Source organism: Mytilus trossulus, chromosome 6 (assembly GCF_036588685.1).
Source record: "Mytilus trossulus isolate FHL-02 chromosome 6, PNRI_Mtr1.1.1.hap1, whole genome shotgun sequence".
NCBI classification, from domain to species: domain Eukaryota; kingdom Metazoa; phylum Mollusca; class Bivalvia; order Mytilida; family Mytilidae; genus Mytilus; species Mytilus trossulus.
This window is the reverse complement of record NC_086378.1, coordinates 77,308,539-77,326,298: the sequence shown is the minus strand read 5'-3', so window position 1 is coordinate 77,326,298 and position 17,760 is coordinate 77,308,539. Positions and strand designations below refer to the sequence as shown.

General features: G+C 33.2%; 1 protein-coding gene across 1 annotated transcript; it reads right to left on the bottom strand.

Moving 5' to 3' along the window:
• Window positions 1-434: 434 nt before the first annotated feature.
• On the bottom strand, window positions 435-17,314 carry LOC134723022 (titin-like). Its single transcript, XM_063586654.1, has 6 exons — window positions 17,193-17,314; window positions 15,080-15,184; window positions 14,395-14,703; window positions 10,780-11,592; window positions 807-830; window positions 435-475 (listed from the first exon to the last, which is right to left on the bottom strand). The coding sequence occupies exons 1-6, from the start codon at window positions 17,227-17,229 to the stop codon at window positions 435-437; spliced, it is 1,329 nt and encodes a 442-aa protein (XP_063442724.1). The 5' UTR covers window positions 17,230-17,314.
• Window positions 17,315-17,760: the final 446 nt, after the last annotated feature.

The following is a 17,760-nucleotide window of genomic DNA, read 5'->3' as shown; positions in this document are numbered from 1 at the left end:
ATATGGGAGACAATCAATCAATTTCTGTAAGGATTATTCCCCTTTAAACAGATATGGTGTTTTGAGTTGCATACAAATGATATGCAGCCCCAACTGATTAGATATAAGGGTATTTTTCTCCCATGTACACACAGCAACCAATTACTAGATATTTATGTATATAATTATATTTTTTGACAATTGCAGGAATATGATAAGCACCTTAGAGTTTTACTGCAGTTTGTTTATAAGCATTTACATATTAATAGAAGAAATATGCATACACATAGAGAAATGTGCACTTAAATTCAATTTTTGAATTTAAAATATATATATATAGATAAACTAAAAGAGATTTAGCCATTAATACGGATTCAATGAGGTCGAAATATTCGTAGCCTTTTAACTTTGATATAAAGCTCATTGTGTATGTAAACATGATTTAACAAACATTTCTAATATAAGCGGTTGAACAATGCTGTATTGTGGAACAATTCTGGAACGATAATAAGCATATTTAAGTAATTACCAGGAATCTCTATTAAAAAATTGACGATCCAATTTCAAGTGATATGTTTTTAAGTTACTCCTAGTGGTGTGGTGAGAAGATTATCTAGCTTTAAAACAAGGTTTAATCCACCATTTTCTGCACACAAAACATGCCCGTACCCAGCCAGGAGAATTACAGTTTTATCTTTTTGTTTGATGTCTTTGAGCTCTTGATTTTGCTATTTAATTAAGGTCTTTCAGTTTTGAACTTTCCTCGGGGTTCGGTATTTTTCTGATTTTACTTTTTCTGTGGTGCATTTAATATTGATTGAACTTACTTTTATTTCCTGCAAATGGGTTACCTGAATAAATGAATAAAAAACGATAGGTCATGTCAAAAATTAAATAATCACGAAATAATAACTCTAACAACAGTTATGTGTTGCACTCATTAGGTACATGTACAAAAAAAACAATAATGATATCGTCCATTTTTTCTTTCGTTCATGATGAAAAGTAAAGTATTCTTGAGCATTTTATAAAAATGTTTGTTTTCAAACAGATCTAAAAAAAAAAAAAAAAAAGCCAGAAAAACTTAAAAAATTAAAACAGCACATTATAAAAATCCATGCGTCCGACGTGTTTTTCTGGAATTACAAAATATTTGAAACCCAAAGATGTATATAAACAGAAAAAGTTGAAGGGCTATGTAACAAAAAAAAACACTAAAAAAATTAGCCAAACAAGGTTTGTTATAAATCATGTCAGAACCGTTGTACTGACTCTTGATCTGATGATACCCTCTGAGAATGACAGTCTTACAGCAGAGGTATCGACACTAAGCTGTAAATAATGATAAGTTTATGCGTCCGAATCGATTTTCTGGATTAACCTTCATCAGGAACGATCAAAGCCGAATATTTGCAAGCCAAGGATGTTTGAGAACCGAATCAGTTGAAGTGCAGTATATAACCCAAAAAGTCATAATTACAACAAAACTGTGTCTATAGGCCACACCAATTTGATGCCTTGTTCGACGGACCCGCCCGCACCTATTTTTTTCAAAACAATTTTTTTTTATTTTTATTTTATTCCCGCTTCCCGCATCCGGAATTGAAATCATGTCCATTTCCCGCACCGTTTTTTTTTTGTAAATATCTAAAGATCTCAACATTTGTTTTTTTTAAATCACAGTCTAGCGATTATATAACGATTTTAAACCTATCAGCACCCCACAACACTGTAAATATCTGAGAGAATATTTGTTTCAGCATGAAACCAATTTATTCCAAGCGGGAGTGCTCCGATATAAATAGAAATACCAGTACAGAACAAAACGTTCGTTTCTTTCCCCCTAACTTATATTTCCTATACAAAAAATGTTCGTTGTTTAAATAAAGTACAAAGAACTTCTGAAGAATTTGCCTTCAACTGCAATTATAATGTATTGTGACGGTCATTCCCGCTGCAGGTTTGTGCACCTGTCCTGGTTGATTCAGATACCTGTCGTTCAGCAGTTATCGTTTGTTGATGTGTTTCATTGGTATTTTCCCGTTTGGAAATATAATTTAGATCGTTGGTTTTCCTGTTCGAATTGTGTACAATACTAAGTTGTGGTCCCTTAAAGCTTGCTGGTTGGTCTTGATCAAAGCACTGTGTAAAAGGCCGTACTTTGACCTATGTTTTTTATTATTAGGTTGGGACCAACCCTCCCTCAGACAAGGGCCTTGAAGGGGTCATTTTACCATGTTTACTGTTAAGTCTGTTGTAGAAAAGAAAATAGAAATACCTAGAATTTGTACAGTGCTACTATACAAAACATTTGACAACTTAGAATGTTTTACTCAAAAAAAGAAGAAATACATTATATTTTAAACAACTTTTCTAAAAGAGGGATGGGTCCACTTATTTTGAATAATATTAAACTGTTAAAGTATAAATGTGTTAACAAGGTTAAAGTCCAGGAATATAACAAAATTCTTGGACATGTTTTGACCATTTAATACCAAATATTATAGTTCTTTGGGAAAATATAAGCCCTTTTGTACTTAAAGTGTTTTTACAAAAAAAATATATTACAACTTCAATATTTTGACCCCTCATAAAAGGGATATTCATAACATTAAGGGGTTGTTCTGAACCTGATTATGAATTGGATGGAGAATTGTCTCATTGTCAGTCACACATACATAGACCAGATTTAAATATTCAATTATTTCTTGTTGAACAGGGAAAAAATACTTCATAAATTAAAGAAATGTCAAGGTACAAGTGATAAATCGAGTTTTAATGTTGTAAAAACCTACTATTTTATGTTTACAAAAAAAAATTATAATCGCTCGCCTTTACTGTTTAAGCTTCGCCTCAAAAATTTGCAAAATAAATATTTTTTTATTAAAATTTTCAAATCGCTCGCTCGCCCCAATTTTTGGAGTCCAAAAATCCGTAGAACAAGAAATTGAATTGGTGTGGCCATAGTACACAGTTGTCCCACTCGCACTTGTCGAGAATACCGCGGGAGTCAAGAAGTCGCGTTTTACTGTTATGTATCTAGGGTCGACGTCAGTGTGGGACGTCGCCTTAGCAGTTCTGATATAATGAAGTAAACGTCAAACTGTATGGTCGTTATTGTTTTCTGTATACGATATTAGAAGTTAGCCTCGACATTTATGGTGCCGTGACCACAGGATAGAAAATGGACACAAAGATGATGCCGTTCGTTCCGGACATAAAGGAGCAATTACAAGACTTTGGAAGAATTTTGGTGAGATACGAGACCTTTCCGAAATAGAAATTGAGGACGTCACAGCTATTTTAGATTCCGTGTTACAGAAAAAGGATATTCTTAAAGATCTGAATGATAAAATTGTGGATGCAAGCTCGGATGAAGACGTTGTGGATGAAATTCAACAAACAGATGAGTACATGTTCGATTTAGATTCAAAAATTCGTCAAATTAGAAAACTCATTAATCCTTCCCAGTCGAAAAGTCATAAGTTACCCGTCAATACTACCGTTTTTCAAGGTAGTCACGTTACTCCCTCTGATACACCCATGCATACCTTGATACCTACAGCAAATAGTGTACCCGCCAGCGACTCCTCTCAATTGAACCCGCACGCCAATTGTTTCACGTCGACATCTCATGTACAATCGAATGCAGCCTCGTTTTATACAAGTAACCCCGCTATATCAGAGATTATTAATTAACTGGAGCTTATTTGACTAAATACGAGTAAAACTGCCAAATCGATAATTTTGTCCTATAAGGCCAATACTCCTGCCACCCCAGAAAACCCTGATGCATTACTGAATGCTGTGTTTTTAAATAATGCAACATACTTTGGTCTACGAGGTCGACAAGACCATGTTAACATGACATGGGGAGATGTCAAGTTAAAAGCTACATCTGATGGAAAGGAGTATTTGGAATTTAATGGTGAGATTATGTTATGATTTCCATCATTTAAATAGTTGATATTTTAAATCTTTTAGAAATCACAGAATATATACTTCTGTGGATAATGGATGTACATGTACAACAGTCCTGACAAAAGTTGGTAATTTGTGCTTTTAAGGATATTAACCATTGTTTTATATTTATCAAAACAAATCTTATTTACTATGCAATACATGTTTTTTGTTATATAAAAGTGAAAGTTTTGTACAGACAGGAAGGATAATTCTTCTTTAAATATTGACATAAGCATACTTTTTTCAGAAAGAAGCACCAAAACCCGTAGTGGAGCAAAAAGCAGGGATTTCCGGGATATTACGCCAAAGATTTTCGGGGAAGGAGGAAGTAATTGCCCTATTCATATTTACAAGGAATACAAACGGCATAGACCTCAAGACACATTAACTGATGAACATAGATTTTATTTGAGGCCTTTAGATAATAAACATGAGGAAATATGGTACACTCGCCAAACCATAGGCAAAGATAAATTAGGTAAAATGGTAAAAAATATGGCAGAAAAAGGAGATCTTCAAGGAAGAAAGGTTAATCATTCGGGACGTAAAACTTTTGCTACCACACTACTTCAAAATGGTAGACCTGCCAATGAAGTTGCTCAATTAGGAGGCTGGAAAGGCATTAGTACCTTAACTCATTATTCAGTACCGTCTATTGAACAACAGCAACAAGCTTCTCACACAATATCTAAGGTCATGTTGCCGAACTCAGATTTACAGACGACATCAGATTCAGAGGAACCTTGTGAACTTTCAAACTCAAATACATTAGTTCATAATAATTTAAATGCAAATGTATCAAATACAAATAATCAAACTGCTAACAAACATGACAACCCAATGGCCATGTTTGCAGGTGCAACTATAACAGGTGGTGTTTTCAATATTAACATATACTCAGGGGAAAGAAAGAATACTATAAACTGCAGCCAAGAGCTTTAATCTGAAAACTAGATAAAAACATGTTTTTTACTTGTTGTGTTTATTTACTGTTGATTATTTAATAAAATTGTTACTATTTTATTGTTTTGATTAAAATCCTCAATTTTCATTGATACATATTCAAATCACTACTATTGAAGTCCTGAATGTCAGATTTTCACACTATTTTCAATCTTCATATTGGCCCGGCTAGAGTTCATATTGGACTGGTTAATTAATAAAGGTATCATTGCGTAACAATTTTCATATTGGCTTAGTTTTTAGGTCCTCGGGCAGCCATATTGGCCTTCGGCTTCGCCTCAGGCCAATATGGTACCCTCGGACCTATAACTAAGCCAATATGAAAATTGTTACGCAATAATACCATATTATTCCTGCTACGAACCCGTCTATGCATATTCCAAGTTTACATTCGTCCTCTAGTACAAATAAACAGATTAAATCTACACCCGTCAATCTTATAAATGACACTGAAAACCAGGAAGATACTAAAGTTTTTGCATTCATCGACACAGATGCGTACAAATGTGCTACTTAAAACGGCAGTAGCTCCTGTTTGGTCAGGTAATATATATATGGATACGAATGTTTTATTTGATGAGGGTGCACAAAGATCTTTTTTAACAGAGCATCTAGCGATGAAATTGAATTTGAAACTGAAGGAATTGAAGTTGTACACCTATCGGCATTTGGAGAGGACAACACGAGCACGAGAGAACTACGCACAACCACCGTATTTATCGAAACCGAGAATAGTCGTAAAATTCCGATTGAAGTCCTTATTGATCCTACCATAGCAGTTCCAATACATAATCATATGCGGTACGTTAACCGAAATATGGATTATCTGAAAGGATTAAGACTCGCTCATCCAGTTACCAAAGACGATTATTTTGAGATATCATTACTTATTGGTGCCGACCACTATTGGGACTTTATCGAAGACAAGTAATACGAGGAGATGGACCGATAGCGATGAAGTCAAAGCTTGGATACTTACTATCAGGACCCTTACAGCGGGGTAGGGTACTTTCGTCTACGACATCCAGCATCTTAAACGTACTGGTTTTGAATAAATCAGAGGAATTTGGCTTAGAAGAAATTATAAAGGAACAGACACGTTGCCAAATTATCGATAGAGTCGAGGAAGCAGAACCGACAGGGAAAATATCAAAGGATGGACTGAATGATACGTATCTATTGAAACTGTTGTGACTTAATCTTATTATGGACTGTTACGAAAATATTTGATTTATTGACTTACTTTCAAAAACCTATAAAATGATACTATTTCATGGAAAGAAGGAACAGGTACACAGAAAAAAATGGACATACTGTGATTTGTGTATACGAAATAGACAAATTGGGATTGAACCGAAAGATAACTAGTCTCGAAGCTAGTGACTGTGCTAAAATTTTAAGTTAAAATTTTGAATTTGAGAGACAGTAATTTTAATTCATTTTTTTTTCTTGATTGTAATTTAATTTTGATATCTACTTTTCGCCGCCCGGAGAATGTCGAGAATACCGCGGGAGTCAAGACGTCGCGTTTTACTGTTATGTATCTAGGGTCGACGTCAGTGTGGGACGTCGCCTTAGCAGTTCTGATATAATGAAGTAAACGTCAAACTGTATGGTCGTTATTGTTTTCTGTATACGATATTAGAAGTTAGCCTCGACAGCACTATCATTTTCTATGTTTAGTGGACCGTGAAATTGGAGTAAAAACTCTAATTTGGTATTTAAATCATAGGGAACACACAGTGTAGATACTATTCTGTACGCTATCCGGAAGTCGCGATTTTCGAAGCGAGAACTTTTTGGATCACATTATAAATTTTTTGGATATACTATATTAAACGGTAAGATGTTCATCTGTACATTGCTTAATGATAAATTCAGCTGATATCGATATTCACAAATGGTTTATAATTAAATTTAGTACATTCATTATTCGTATCTTTGCCTTAATCAAGAGATTTTCAAGTGCATCACTAAGGAAAATCAGTCGGTGAACATAAAAACAATCTTTTTGCACCCTTATTGTACAAATTAACGTAAAAACCAGACTTAAATTACTAAATAAAGTATATTTTAAGTGGTGGTAAAAGTTTCAGCCAGATCTTTGAAACCAGAAATAAGAAAATTACACTTGTTTGAATTTCTCACTGTACTATCAGTCTCGCTTGTTTATTTTGAAACTGTATGATCAGTCTTCATTTCACTGTATTCTAGTGGTGATTTCAAAGTTATTTACGATACATTAGAAGATGGCATTTTTCTAAATAACACAAATATATTTTGATAAATTCACATCCTGAAAACTTATCAAACATGTTTTAGCTTGATAGCGTGTACTCGACTTACTACATTAAGTATAAGGATGTTTGAATGTTGCTGAAATAAGAGGAAGGTTTTGTTTATATATTAGTTTCAGAAATGTCCTCCGTTATACTTTAAATTGTACAAACACACATATTTAATTGTTATATAAAATGCATGTATTTACAAACATTCGAAGCCTTACTGTAGCCTATAATTGATCACATTTCCTTCACTTTGTTTTGGATGTAGATCTCTCTCTTTCACACTCAATTGTACACCACTTTGTAAAGCGGTGGTTTATAGCGATAATGAAGTCCGTCTTTCCGTTCGTCCGTTGGACCGGTACAACATGTTTCGCCGGTTTTTCGCATGTTTCGAGCATCTCCTCATAAACAACTTAAATTTAAGGTCAAGGAACAGTAAATGGGCTATGTCGCAGATTTTGCTAAAAAATTGCATACAACCTTGGCTCGTTGAACTACAACTGAAAATCGAAAAAATAATACATTTATCTCTTTTATTATCTGAAAAATTGCAGATTGATTTCTTTTAATATGGGTGAATATTTGTATAGAAAGCACATAAAATCGGCGGAAAACCTTCTAAAATTTGTCTTAAAATCGCCAAATCTCTTATTTCACTCCATAGATTTTTCTTAAAAAACTATATATTGTTGACACATAAATTTCTGTTTTAATGATATAAAATAATCATAGGGTCACGGACTTCGTTTTTTGTCTAATAATCAATTTGTTACCTTGTTGGTAGTGAAAAACGTCAAAAATCAACGTTTTACGGCCTACAACGCGATAACGTTACGATTATTTCGACGTTTTGTTGGATTTTTTCACAAAGAACGCAACTTTAAATGAAGTATACCGTAAAAACGAAGTCGGTGACCCTATCTTTATTTTGTATCATTAAAACGAAAATTTATGTATCAACAACATATAGATTTTTAAGAAAAATCTATGGAGTAGAATTACAGATTTGGCGATTTTAAGACAAATTTTAGAAGGATTTTCGCCGATTTTATGTGCTTTCTATACAAATGTTCACCCATTTTGTAAAAATTCAATCAGTAATATTTCAAATGATAATTGAGATAAATGCATTATTTTTCCGATTTTCAGGTGAAGTTCATCGAGCCAGAGTTGTATGCCAAATTTTACTGAAATCTGTGACATAGCCCATTTACTGTAACTTTACCTTAATTTTATACATTGGGGTTTCCAGACATTTTGAAATGGAGAGGGGGTCCAATCCAGCAAAAAAGAGGATTCCAAATATATGTTCCCATACAAATGCATTGAAAATTAAAAAAAAAAGAGTTTCAAACCGCCGGATCCCAATTTTCTTGAATCCGTCACTGGTATAACTATTAATTATTTTTTCTCGGATTCCGTATCATAAATGATAATATAAAAAAAAAAGATGCGGTATGATTGCCAATGAGACAACCGTCCACAAGAGATCAAAAGGACACAGACCTTAACAAATATAGGTCACCGTATGGCCTTCAACAATGAGCAAAGCCAATACCACAAAGTCAGCTATAAAAGGCCCCGAAATGACAATGTGAAACAATTCAAACGAGAAAATTAACGGCCTTATTCATATAAAAAAAGAAATATATTTCGAAATTTATTAAAAATCTTTAATGGGGTTTCTTTATATAAGATACGGACTTGAACATTGCATTATATGGGGACACCCATCAGGTATTTCCAACCGTGACCTCCAAAACCAATTGTCAAACTTTTCTAAAATTGCTCCATTTTTAATCATTTAATGTTCTATGGACCTTCTATTTCGAATTTTTGGTAAAAATATTTTTGATGTTTCTATATCTAAAATACGGACTTTGTCATAACCTTATATTGGGCGTACCTATTTTATATCCACAAATTCCTTCCGACACTTGTCATAACTTAATGAATCTTTTTCAGATTCCTTATCATTTAATTCAATTCTGCACCTCTTATTTTGATTTTTCGAAAATTCATTAGTTTTCTTTTTCCATGATAAGGACTGTTCCACTACCTTATTGGGTGGTACCCGTTTACTATACGCAACTTTCAAAAACTTACCATATATCAATAAAACTTCCTCATATTCTATATTTCTTTATTAAATGATCACCCTGTGCACCTATAAATTAGTTTTTCTGGTGGTTTATTTTTTTCCAAAACATGGACTATAGAAGTGGCGGGTATAATTTCGTTAATTCTTTCCCCAATACCTATAGTTTTTAAACAAATCTATTTTTTGTCATTTTAAAAGAGACAGGTTTGATGTATGTTATCATCAATTGGTCAACGGCAGACGGTGTAAATAGTCCTTAAAAATGTAATAGTTAAACAGATAACTGCAACGACACACTAATACAAAGTCCACAAGCGAATCATGCATTGCTTTTTAGGCAGTTGATTTTAAGTAAGACTGACGGAACAAAAATATAATTATTTTGCCGTCTACAAAAATCATCAGAAATATATTTGTATTGTCTGATGAAAGAAATTACACGTTATAGTTCCATGGACACAATCATAATATCACATAGTATTGTATATACCTTCAAATTGCCGTTGTTTTTTTTCTTCAAAATCACGACTGGTCATACAGACAAAACATCTGAAATCGATACTAGAATACAGTCAGTTTTAGACTGATCGTACAGTAATTTATTTTGGGATCCTCAAGGAAAGCATATGTTTTATTTGAAATACGAACATTCTACTTAAATACGGTAAGAATACTGAAACAGTATATATTTAACTGTAAACTGATGCAAATATTTGCAATAAAAGATTATTTGCTTTGTACTACGAAAGCAAAATTGTCAATCGATTTCACTTTTTTCTATGAAGTTGGTGTGATGCACACGTATATTTTATATTCTACTGCATGTTTTGTTACAGTTACTCATATTTATGATGTTATACATACATTTAAGATGTGCAAAGCACTTTATAGATATTAAGGAGTAAACAAATGATGAGAAAAAGCAACAAAACAAAACCGTTCTGTTAGCCAGTTTGAAATCCTCGCTTCGAAAATCGCGACTTCCGGATATCGTACAGAATAGTATCTACACTGTGGAACATGTATACTATCGTAGGTGGGGCATTTAAATAGCCGAATCCATCTCAGGACAGCTTTGCCTCGGGGCGTTGAAACCTAAGCTTCTTTATCAATAAACAGACCATTTTTTGGAACGTTTTATTTTTACAATTTGCGTTTCAATCACATCACTCCAGCGTCGACATTCTAACAGAAACTTCAAAGTCCAGTTTTTAAATGCTAATAAGATACATGTGTATGATTTAGGAAGATGTTTCGTGCCAAATCACGAGTTGAAAATAAAAGAACAACGACTATATCTCTCAATACCCAAACTGTTTTCGACATTCTATTCTTAATATCACACATTGAAAACTAATTGCAAATGTTTGATGGATTAATTTGAATACTTAGCAGTTTTTTTTATTATGGATAAAGTTATATACGACTCAATCATTCAATCTTCATCATTAAACTTTAAAAGAACAAATTAAGGAACATACTAACCTAACACTGTTATATATGCCTTCATGTTGGTTGATCCGAATTCATTACTCGCTTCACACATGTATACACCATTGTGCCTGTCCTGTAGCTTTGAAATTCTTAAAATTCTAGTGCCATCTGTATGATTAACTATACGGTAATACGTTGGATCGGAGTCATAAATAAGTTGACCATTGAAATACCACTCAACTCTCTGTTTTACGTTTTCTGTACGACAAATCAGCTGTACCGTTTCATTTAACTTCCCAGTGGTGTTTGTGATATCTGTTGCAAATGCTGGCTTATTTCCAGCTATCGTGGACTTTTGCTTTTTTTCTGAAGTTTTCATTGTTTCGCTGTCAACAGGAATTTCCCCTTTCTTCATATCCAGACTAACACTTCTTTCTTCTATATGATTGTTTATATTTTGCCTTTTTGTACTATCTGTTTCCAGTTGATTTGAACTAATTTCTTGAGTAGTTCTTTTATAAAATACTGTATCACCACAGTGATCATTATGTCTATCTTGATCGTTGATTGTTTGATGTGATGCTTGTTCATCAATAGGAGTCCTGTATGGCATTTCCATTTCTGTATCCTCTGTTTTTGTTTGTTTGACGCAATCAACTGTCTCAAGAGTATACTTGCTTTTTTTTTGTTCCTCTTTTGTTTTATTTTCATTAAGAAACCCTGGTGACTCTTCATATATGCTTTTTGAATCCTCTGAATCCGTTTGTTCTATTTGAAAATTTGTTTCAAACTCATTTTGCATTTGTCCTAGATGTGCTGTTGTACCTTGGACTTCGGGAAACAGTTGATAAAGCCCTGGATAGGCTGAAGAGGAAGAACAAAGTTGTGTATACTATATAAAAATGCAGAAGACACTACAAAAAGACATTTAATGAAAAGGATGAGCAAGTTCGGTGTTATGCATGATTTAATAGATTATATTAATCACAGCCTGGATTCTCGCCAAGTTTATCAATAGATGAATTTGTTTTTGGTAGTGGGCAAGATGACTAGTGAAATTGGACCTGTTTAACCTTCCAAAGCGCATGGGGTCATTCATTATTGTTTGATATGGTTAGTTTACACCAGTTTGCTATATAGTATTTTATGTGCTGTAGAGAAGGTTTTGGTCATTGCTATATGGTATAGAGGCGTTTGGCGCATGCTTATCTAGGTTACCCAAATTTCAAAAGTGTCATATATTATAATATAAGGTTTGATATATTGGTTTCGATATAGTTTCGAGACGAAAGTTTTTGTCGGAGGGGGTGTATGTCACTGGATATATTTATCCATTTTGGTTCATTATTAAGCATTTCATATTAATTGTGTTTTCAGTGTTATATGTTTTCCATTCATATCATATTCATATTTCATATCATCATGTTTCTTGACGATTGAAAATGAGCAGAAAATTAATGCTGCGATGAAAAGTAAAGAGGGCTTTATTATAAAAAGAAGTTGTGGTATGATTGCCAATGAGACAACTCTCCACAAGAGACCAACATGACACAGATATGAACAACTATAGGTCATCATATGGCCTCCAACAATGAGCAAAGCCCATACCGCATAGTCAGCTAGATAAGGCCCCGAAATGACAATATGAAACAATCCAAACGAGAAAACTAACGGTCTGATTTATATAAATGAATGAACGAAAAACAAAAATGGAATACATACACAAACGACAACCACTGAATTACAGGTTCAGTCTAAAAAACATTGCGAAAATATCTGGGTTTAGATGATCTACAAACAATTCAAAAGAATGTACACAGCTGTCTAATTTTGAATTCATTGTAACATTTCTATCCTGATTGCACATGTACAATGTATATGTACCATTTAGTATGCTAATAGTCAACCATATGTAAGTCATATACATTGTATTGCTAACATTCTGATTTTTTGTAAGTCTGGTCACGAAATTGCATACACAGCCATGCTCAAGCAAACTTTATTTGGTATAGGCATTTATTAAACAGCAACATAACCGTTTTGCATTGTGAAAGGTAGCATGAGACGTTATTTTTGATACATAAAACATCTACATTTAGAAACGATCTTTAGTAACCAAGTCGGATTCAGCAGAATGAATATCCATCGCTTGGGGAATATATATCTAAAGGAGAACGATTCTTTAAGAATTTTTGGTCCTCAATGCTCTCCAAATTCGTACTTTATTTGGCCTTATTCACAATTATTTTATTCGAGCGTCAGTGCTGAGTCTGATGAAGATGAAACGTGTGTCTGGCGCAAATGCAAAAAGAGGGACGAAAGATACCAGAGGGACAGTCAAACTCTTAAATAAAAAATAAACTGACAACCCCATGGCTAAAAACAAAAAAGACAAACAGAGAAACAAAAGTACACATGACACAACATATAAAACTAAAGAATAAGCAACACGAACCCCACCAAATACTGGGGGTGATCGCAGGTGCTCCGGAAGGTTAAGCAAAATATAAATCCTGGTATCCATGATGAGTTTATTTACAACCACTGGGTCGATGCCACTGTTGATGGAGTTTTAATTCCCCGAGGGTATCACCAGCACAGTAGTCAGCACTTCCGTGTTGACATGAATTATCATTGTTATGGCCGTACTATTTGATTTACGGTTTACAAAACAGTGAATTTTAAAATACTTAGGCTTTTTAACCTCAGTAATAGATTACCTGACCTTTGACAAAGCGTTTAGGAATATTTGGCTCTCAATTCTTTTCAACTTCGTACTTTATTTGGCCTTTTTAACGTTTTTTGACTCGCGCGTTACTGATGATTTTTTTAGACGAAATGCGCGTCTGACGCAAATACTAAATTTACATCCTGGTATCTATGATGTCTTTATGCATCTAGATATATGGTGATGTAGTATGAGTGCCAATGAGGCAATCCTCCATCCAAAGTAACAATTTATAAAAGTAAACCATTATATTTCAATATTCGGTCTTCAACACGGTGCCTTGGCTCACACCGAACATCAAGCTGTACAGAGCCCCAAACATGACTAGTGTAAAACCTTTAAAACGTGCAAACCAACGGTCTAATAATCTATATACCAAAATAAAACGATAAACGATGAAGACTTATGAAACCACACCAACAAACGACAACTACTAAACATTAGATTCCTGACATAGGACAGGTGCAAACAATTGCAGCAGGTTTCTTTTCTTTAGGCAACGGACAAAGTGCGTATAGTTCTCATAAACCTAAGTATTATACACCTATCAATTTTTATTTTAACTTTTAAACTGTTTAAAACTTATAAAAATTAAAGCTATTTCAATAATATAGAAATGAAGATCCAAATGATGATAGTATATTAAAACTTTTGGATGTATAGTTTTGAACTCTTGGTTCAACAACTTCCTTGTGAGCAGCAATGATTTATAAAGGAAATCACAATAAAGATTGGAAGCCTTGACACATCGTATCAACTGTTGCATGTATAATCAATATATACATGTAGGTATTGAGTTATATAGATCCATAACTGGGGTATGGTATCAATTGCAATATCGTAAGACATAGAATTAAAAAATCGGTATGAGACGTTTCATAATAAAACATAATAGTGTTTAGGAGAAATAATCCTTCTGAAATTTATTTCACACTTACCACGTTTCGTTTCTTCCTCGTCCATGACGATGTTAATATCAAGTTCCTGATCTGCAGCTCGGATACCAGAGAGTGTGACTAATTCGTGAATAAATCTTCGTATTTCCTTTTGTAAATTACCAGCCTTTGTCATGATAATTTTCCAAATTTCAGCTAAAATTTCAACATCTTCTGTGGAAAAAGATGTAATTTTTACTGGCATATCAGAGGTATACTGTTCACACATGACCTCTATAGAATCAACAAATTTTGCTGTATCCCAGTCCGATGGTACCTGAATTTGCATAAATACCGGAACTGTCTTAGATCCTGAAACAATGTTAATCAATAAAAAAAAAATTAATTAAAAATTTGAATAATTAACCGGTACAAACCAAGACCAAAACAAATAAAGAAACAAAAACATGAACAGTTTTAGAATAACGAATAACATTAAAAGGTTGATAAAAACATAATTATTTGAACACAATTTTCTCTTTAGCCATCGTTATGTGAATTGAAGAAAAATTTGTATGACACCTCTACTAAAATCTTTCAAACCACATCTTAAAATATTCCAACAGAAGGGTTAGTTATTGATAGATTTATATTTATACAGTTACAAGTATAATTCTAAAATATCCAATGAGTAAAGTGTTCTCATTTACAGGATGTTCTTTAAAGGACCATGATCCTGAATACTGACCATCAATGTCACTGTTGTTTAAATGTGTACTCTCTATAACTGTCCGAACAGTGGCATTACCACATACATTTACTATTATGTCGTCTACCATTGAACATAAGCAATCTAGATGGAATAGATAAAGGAATGATTAAAATAAAGGAAAACGAAAGAAAAGAGGGAGAATTTAAAAAAAAAACAAAAAAAAAAACTACAACAATATTTGTTGATTAATAAAAAAAAAAGTGAAAAATTATTGACTCATGAAATCGAAAAAGGTACCATTAATAGAGGTTCGGTCACTTAAAGACATAGCAATCATATCATATACGTTGACGTATCCGCATCTGCAGATATACCCCAAAAAAAACCACCAGTTTGTGATCTCGAGCTTTAATTTTATGTACTTTAAATACTGCAAATGGGCAACTGATTTATTTCTAATGCAAAAAATAACAAAACAATTAGGAAAAATCGACTTTTTGAGGAACATGTAATCCGACTTTTAAAGATATTCCGGATAGTTGAAACAGTATACAGTTACAGGCATGATAGGAGTGAATACGGTAAAATCGTTTGTTTGTGTGTAATGAACTTGTGCTCACGTGGAAGCAAATTGGTATTTGACAAATAGAGTGATACTCAGTACATTTTTTTCAAATTTATTTATATGACATTTAAAAAAACTTGTGTTTTTAAAACATTTATTATAAAATCTTTTACGATATTCGTGAACCTGCCCTATAAGGTCGGGTCACATAATATTTTTTCATATATATGAAGATGCGGATACGTCTGTGTATACAAAGCGGTTGATACATTTTTAAATAATTTTAATTTTGGATGTAACGCGTCTTCTGATTGGCTGACGTTATTTTGTTATGAGCCCATAGACATAATGTAGTCTTGTGACAGTGACGTCATCAACGTTTTTTCATGGATTTCTACGGTTTAAAATGGAATTTAGAATTACATTATAAAAAATGACTGTAATATTTTTTCTGTTTAATCGAAATAACATAAAAAAGTTACGCGCGTTATTCGGTGTGCACCAAATTTTTTATGTTATTTCTTCATAGACAGAAAAAATATTACAGTCATTCCTTAAATGACCGACCTCTATTACGATGAAAAACTAAGATGATTCAGGTTTGCGGAATATCAAGCGAAAATAGGGGGTTGGGGGTTGGAAAATAAATTTTGAGAAAGGAATTGCTTGCCGGGTGTAAATGGGTTGAAACTGATAACTTACGCTAACACGTACTTGAATGATAGATGACTTGATAACATTTATATTTACTGAACTTAGATCACTGAATTACAAAAATATTTCTGTACTAAATAAAGTTATCAAAGTCACCAAATTAATTACTTATCTTAAAATATGTACAGAACACTGTTGACTTATTCCTTAATTTTTCCTGTTGTAAGTGAGAAAGTGGAACGTGTTTTTGTTTAATAAAGAAGCAAACAATTGTCATTCAATTCAAGTATGTTTATCATTATGTGTTAAGCGCAAATCTCAAATTAAGATAATATGAAACCAAACTTGCAAAGTTTGTAATAATATATGGTAATTCATATAGTCATTTTCTTCTGCCCGCTTCATGAAGTACAAATAGAAAATATAACATAAACAAATATCCTTCGAACGGAGAAAACATAAAACCATGGCAAACAATAAAACCAAGGAAAGACTAACAACTGTCTACTACACAACAAAAACTAAAGAATGGAGCAAAAAACATCCCGATAGAAAATGATCAGTAGTTAACAGATGTTCAAATGTCATCACTTAAGACACATCGAGGTAACAGACAAAAACTGAGCAAAACCGTCGTACTTCTCGTGACCAGTAATAAACGTAGGAATATATATATACGATATACGAGGAAATTAGGACTAAAGTTACTGTATCACTGGTTCGACTAGAAAAGTGGGTATACGCTTACTGTATCACTGGTTCGACTAGAAAAGTGGGTATCCGAAATAACATTACGATATTGACGAGCCTTGAAAACCAAGAGTTTTCAAAATTAGTCAATAAATATGAAAAGGCTGATTGTCTTTTTTTTTATGACAGATTTATATTTAGAGCTATGTAAGTGAAAGCACATTATGTTTATACAAATACCTATTTTCTGCATAACGTCTCTACAGGTTTCAGGCATTTCATTACTTGAATTCCCATCTGTAATACTTTCCAACAGTTCTTCATATTTACAAAGATCTTTTCTGTGATTTAACTGGTCAAAGTATTAAAACATAAACAAACAGATTATCAATACTTCAATATTAGATTACCTTAGCCGTATTTGGCACAACTTTTTGGAATTTTGGATCCTTAATGCTCTTCAAATTCGTACTCGTTTGGCTTGATACATATTGTGATATAAGCACTGATGAGTCTTATGTAAACGACATGCGCGTCTGGCGTACTTACTTATAAATCTGATACCTGTGATAACCATCGGGAATAAGTGATAGCAAGCGTGTAATTTATAACCATTTGTCAAAAGGACAAAAAACATATTAACCTAATGATGTAATAAATTAATTTGATTAGAATACGGAGGTACACTAGAGTGCTCTACGGGATAAATAGTTCCTGTTTCTTTTATTGAAACAGAGTTACAGTGGGTCTTACTTTTACCTATATGCCTATATTCAAATAACATTTAGTTTGGGGCATGAATAGCACA

Coding starts and splice junctions, on each gene's coding strand:
- LOC134723022 (XM_063586654.1), bottom strand. CDS start 17,229: ATGCCTGAAACCTGTAGAGACGTTATGCAGAAAATAG. Junction 831..10,779: donor GGCATATATAACAGTGTTAG/GTTAGTATGTTC, acceptor TCATTTATTCAG/GTAACCCATTTGCAGGAAAT. Junction 476..806: donor CCCATTTGCAGGAAATAAAA/GTAAGTTCAATC, acceptor TTATCGTTCCAG/AATTGTTCCACAATACAGCA.